Raw genomic sequence first — 6000 nt, forward strand, 5'->3', positions numbered from 1 at the left:
GTGATCACTGAAAATTATTCCAACCATTCTATATAAAAAAGAAGAAGAAGCATGATCATAGAGGTAATTAAAATAAGTATGGCATTGGTAACAATAATAATCTTGACATAAATGTTATGAGGCACAAATTTTCATTAGACACTGTTATTGGACATGTTTAAACTAAACCATTTAAGGGGTTAAAAATAAGGCTACTAAAAGGCCAAGAGCCTAGCTGTCCAGTTGAGCCAACATTCCCTTCTCTCCTCCCCTCCCCTCCCAATCCTGTCCAGTCCAGAATGAATTGCATGCCCCGCTGCACAGGCCCAAAAAGGTCACAGGAGATGGCAGACACTTTTGTAAGAGAACAGAAATAACTCCGCAGCTTTGTCAGCACGGCCACTTTTAATCAGTATGTTCAAAATCCTTTAATTAGCACTCTGTCTACACAAGGAAAGCATGTCTCTGTGCCAGGCGAGGGCATGCATGTATGTACACAGTGTTCCCTCTTATCAGAATCACAACCAAGGCTAGCACCTTACACACACACACACACACACACACACACACACACACACACAGGAAATTATACAAATAAATAATAGTAATAATCACCTCTTGGTGAGTGAAACTGGACCTGACTGTGATTATCTGCTTCTCAAAAATCATCAAGACATTCTACACCCAGACCTTCTACACACCTCTACTCTCAGCACTTGGGGGGGGTGGGGGTAGGGGGAGCATTCGCAGGATGTCTCTGTGAGTTCAAAGCCAGCCTGGTCTACATAACAAGATCCAGACCATCCAGAGCTACACAGTGTCAGTGTCTCCCCTAACTCCCTTCTCTCCTTTTCCTTCTCCCTCTCTGTGTCTACACACCCCACACACACCCTACCCCCCCCCCCCCACACACACACACACACTGCATTCAACTAAATCCCAAGTGTGGTAAAAAGTCAAATCTCAATTACTCATAGGCTGCATCTAGCTGGAGAGCCTCACCCTTCATCCTCTCCACAGACCTAAGTAGCTTTTCCCCCCCCCGTCTTACTCCTGACTATGACCTCCACCAGAATGTGAGCTGAGGAAATAACGCCCAAACCAGTCATGGTCACTAGTTTTAACAGACAGTTTTAGAAACCGAAAAGAAAACTTCCTTTAAACTTTAAAAGGGGTCTTTAAAACTTGATAATACAATGCCATAAAAGTACTTTTGAAGAAATTAAAGCTCAGAGAATTTCCCAAACTAGGGACTATTCAAAACCGTCGAAGTGGCTCCTCAGGTAGATGTTTTCTATTTAGTTTTGCTAATATTGGAGAAGCTGACAATGAGCTGACTAAATAGGCTGTCCTTGTCAAGTACCTTCCCTGTGTATCTTTATTAGACAGCCAAGCCTGGCTGGAGGGGAAGAACAAGAACCCCTCAACTGTTAACAAGGCAATACAGGTCAAAAGAGAATTCGGCAATCCACTGCTGCAGTTAGTTCCCAGGGCCAGACAGTGAGTGAGCACTTGCAGTAAGGTCTGTCAAGGTTGCTTACACTAGAGATTGTCAGAGGCATGTTGAAATCCTTGCCACCTTGGAGCCGGAAACCCCAAGGAGCTGGGCCGACCAATGACACGCTGTAGTTGCTCATGGTTCCAAGGGTTCAATGTGCAGTTCTAGAAAATGAAAGAAACTGCAAAAGAAAATTAGATAGTTAATTAAAATGCTTATTAAAACCCCAATTTCATATATCAATACATTTCCTATAAAGTCAAAAAAACTGTTCAGGTTTTTGGAGTGGGGTGAAAAGATATATAGGTCATATCTGGCAAACTCTTTATTAATTTCAGTGGAGGAAAAGGAATCGATGAGCTAATTAACACTCGGATTCAAACTCATGCCAATTCCCTATTAAGATGTATGTTTAGATATCTGCCCAGCTTTCCATAATGCAAAATCAAATTTGGTGGATTCTTACATTAAAAACCTTAATATTTTATTGGAGGAAATACATACCAGATCAGAATAAAATTTTATTTCAATTATAATTAAGGTGATTTTCCTATTTCCCGCATCTCATGCTTCCTGTAGCCAAGAACCCTTCCATCTCGCTTCAATCATGTGAACATATAAAAGGGCCTGCATATCTGCTGGTTCATGGGTTCTAAATAATAAATTATTTAAAACTGAGATTACTAATCCTAATTCTAATTTGGAACTGTAACTCCTAGCCTCCTCTATAGGAATATGGTATTTTCCACGGCTAAGGGAACTTCATCCTCAGGGCACATTATCCCTGAAGTCAGTTTTCTTTAGGAACTAGATTCCCTAAACTTGTACTGCTTCATCCTCAGTGGGTCTGGGATGTACATACGCTGCTAAATCTGGGGTGGCAGAATAGAAGTTTAGGTGGGTTTAAAGGTAAAAGAGTATGTCAAGGAAGGAAAGATGGGGTGGCTGACGTAACTGTTCAGAATTTCTAAGTATGAAGTATGTCTGAAGCTGGGTTGTTTGCCCAGTTGTTCATTTATGGGACTGGGAATTGAAGCCAAGGCCTTATTTTTCTTTCATATAGGCAATGATAGGCTATAGTCAAGAACAAGTGATATTTTAGTCTAAATTTTTGTTTTCTTTTATACTCATAATCCAGCAAAGCAGAGACTAAGCCTTCCCAAGCCAGTAAATGAGACTATACTAGCCATAACTGAAATACAACGTTAACCTTAATGAAACTAAATTGGAGCCTTAGAAAATTACCATGATGCAGTGTTTTACTTTTTTTTTTTTTCCTGTCTTGCTGTACTTGGGCTTATAATGACTTCAGGGTAGCTCTTTTAAAAGCTCAGATTGACTTAAGAGTGTCCTACTTGTAATTAGGAGTCGTTGGGAATAATGAACATTGTTCCCTCTTTAAAAAGAATATTAAGGATATCTAGTTCTTCCATCTAAAAATATGGCAGGTATATGACCATAATACTTTAAGGACACTTGTCAAAACAAAGCTTTGGGACTAGGAATCTAGTGGGAGAGAGTCTGTGTAGCATTTATGAGGCCTTGGGTCTAATTCTCAGTGAAAATATGTGTGTGTGTGTGTGTGTGTATATAATATTATAATAATAATTATATATAATTATATATATAATGTATATATAAATGTATATATGTATATATATATTTACTAAGAATATATATAGCATATATAGTATGCAGTTGATTTAAAAGATGAAGTCTGATTATGTATAATATACTCCTTTTTACATCCACTCCTATGTCTGTCCCCGACAGGTCAAGTTCAGCAGCACAGGTACCACTGAGGAGAATGCAAATGGATGCTTTCTTCTCAAGAAAGAAAAATGAGGCAACACTTTGAAAGAAATCTAGTTCCTCAAGAAAAATTAGTTCAGGGATAACGTGTACTGCAAAGCTTTTAAGATGGAATGGTAGTACTGACCTACTGTGTAGTAACAATACTTCCGGACCACAGCAGTAAGCAGAGGCCATACAAAAAGACCTACAGGAAGCCACACGGCAGGTGAAAGCCAAATAGTAGGGAGTTAATAGCAAGCCACACACAACACTGCCTTCCCCCTAGAGAAAGGTCTCAAGACCAGCAGAGGCAGTCTACAGTACAAATAAATCAGTAAACCAACTGATAGTTCGCAGGCCACTCTTCTTTTTTAATCTTTAACTGTGCCAAGGAAAGAATGTGAAAGTTACGCTGACCGTACTCTGGCTCCATTTTCCCCTAGGAGAGAATGTACTGTCCGTGTGTGTCACCCCACATCCATGTAATTTCCCTTTCTTGGGGACTCCCTTCCTGATTTCTCCCATTTGTTATTAACATTTCCAGCACTAGCCAAGTCCGCCAAACCACAACACCGGTCTCTCCTCTAAATTCCCTTTCTGCTAGCTTCACTTGGAATTCATTTGTCTTAAAATATTCTGATGCTTAAGCGAGGGCAATATTTTTTATTGGCCTTTCCCAAGTCTCCCCCAGTGTGGTTAATAGTGCCCAAACGCTAACATACCAACCAAGCAGGCAGGAAATAACAGCTTATTCTGCTTTCAAACATGCAAAAACGTTGGAATTTCTGTAGAGTTTTGGATTTTCTTTTAGGGACAGTCTAGATAATGCCTTCCATCTACTGCTAGTGAGGGAAGCTCAAAGTGGTTTCCCAGACTTCTGTCTGTTTCCTTGGTGTGCGTAACGGGAGAGATCTATGGTGAGTGGCAAGCTTTTCGATTAATACTACCTAGAGATTCTCCTCTCCTGAGATAGAATGGTGGGAGGACTTAAAGCACTAAGGCACAGGATGAAAGAGGATGAGACGTTTCCCAGCTTAGGTTCACGCCTAGCCTTGTTGGCCAAATAAGGTTCCCCAGCGAGCAGTTTCCGTAGCAGGCGGGTACAGACGTCCTCGGGTCAAGAAGGCGGACCTGGGATAGGATCTGGCGATCACACCCTAGACCTGCCCAGCCCAGTCACGAATTTTCTTTCCAAGTTTTGCCCAGTCCATACGCCCTTCCTTTTTCCACTCATTGTCAAACGCGGCTGAAGCAACAGTCTGACCAAAGCCCCAACAAGTACACCAGTTTCCTAAAAAAACTGGCGACCGCGACCGATCTAAGTGGGCTTTCATTCTGGACGCACCGACGTGTAACCCTAACAGGTTACACAACTGCAAATATTTTCAGGAAGAGGAAAATAAACGCTTCTCTGTAGCCTGGGGGCCAGCAAAAAAAAAAAAAATAGCCCCGATTTCCCTTGCAGGCGCACATTCTCCGCTCGCCCGAACCTCCCTGGGGGCTAGCGCGCCCCAGGCCGAGGTGCTGCCCTTCGCCGCCTGCCCTCGGGCTCGGCGGGCGCCCCCTGGTGCGTCCCGCTCTCCGGAGCGCCGGTCGCGGCGACACCCGGCTCCGAGCTCTCTGTCCCGCCGCGCGCCGCCCAGCCCGGTCACTTCTCGCACCTCCGCGCGCACAGGGAGCACCTGAGGATCCGCGGCTCCCGGGAAGACGCGCGCCCCGTCCTCCTCCCGTCCCGCGCCCCTCCACGCGCCGCACCCCGTCACCCACTTCTCCTCCTCTCCCCTCGCGGACCAAGAAGTTCTCCTCCGACGCCGGTGGCCACTCACCTCCGGACACGCGCGGCGCACCCTCCGCCTCAGACCAGCGCTGACAAGTGGCTCACGGTGCCTGCGCCGTCCCTCTCAAGCCGGTGGGGAACTTCCGCCTCCGCGCTCGCCCCGCCTCGCCCCAAGGCTGACCACGCCCTCACTAATGACCACGCCCCCTGGTCCGGCCTGGGCGGAGCGGCGCCGCACAGGGCTTAGATGGCAGAGGAGTCTCTCCCGGTTGTGCTCCGGGACTTGCTGAGGCCGGCTGCAGCCACCTCAAAAACAATTCCCCCTGCGGAGTTTCGGTGGGCGTAGTCTCCGGGGTGTAGTCTTGGAGTGGTACCTGGCAAAGATCTAGCCTTCCGCTTCTGTTTTGTATTTAGGCGCTTTTCACTCTGCAGAAACTTGAATTGACCCGCAGTTGGTCTGGCTAAAAATAGGAAAGGGCTTTAGCTAAATCTCTGTCGATGCAAGTTCAGCGACTACCGCCTGCTTTTGTGAAAGACCTCTGTATACTCTAGAGAAGTGCAAACTCTGAAGTTTGCTTGTCAGGAAGGTGAAAATCGCTAACCCTAATATGCAGAAGTTAAATCTGTCGTCAAGCTAAAAGACAGCCATACAAAGCAGCGGCCAAAGTGATTCAGCCACTGTATCCTCGGCTTATTTTTCTAATTCCAAATCAACAGCGCATTTACCTACTTCTGTAAAGTTGTTTGATTTTGCCCAGAGAATTTATTCACAAACAAACGTTAGTTATGTTTAGTGAACACTCCAAAAGAAACTTGCAGAGTTTTCTCTTACTCTTTGAATTGGCTTTTAAAATATTAAAAGCACAAGTGTTAACCAAGTGGTGTATCAAACAAAAATAAACCTCAACTGAAGTCCCTGAGTCTAGAGTCTGCTCTAGAGATGCAAGCAAAA

At 44.6% G+C, this 6000-nt stretch overlaps 1 protein-coding gene across 12 annotated transcripts in view; it reads right to left on the reverse strand.

The window, feature by feature from the left end:
* Pdlim5 (PDZ and LIM domain 5) overlaps positions 1-5240 on the reverse strand; it is a 158466-nt gene extending 153226 nt beyond the window's left edge. For 9 of the 12 annotated variants that reach the window (XM_076933316.1, XM_076933315.1, XM_076933314.1 and 6 more), the window contains exons 1-2: positions 5098-5240; positions 1521-1658 (exon numbers count right to left, since the gene is read on the reverse strand). In XM_076933316.1, coding sequence (XP_076789431.1) covers positions 1521-1616 — 96 coding nt within the window. In that variant the 5' untranslated portion in view covers positions 1617-1658; positions 5098-5240. The remainder of the gene's footprint in view (positions 1-1520; positions 1659-5097) is intronic. The other 3 variants (XM_034499503.2, XM_034499500.2, XM_076933318.1) reach the window with 1 other exon arrangement.
* Positions 5241-6000: the final 760 nt, after the last annotated feature.

Source organism: Arvicanthis niloticus, chromosome 4 (assembly GCF_011762505.2).
Source record: "Arvicanthis niloticus isolate mArvNil1 chromosome 4, mArvNil1.pat.X, whole genome shotgun sequence".
NCBI lineage: Eukaryota > Metazoa > Chordata > Mammalia > Rodentia > Muridae > Arvicanthis > Arvicanthis niloticus.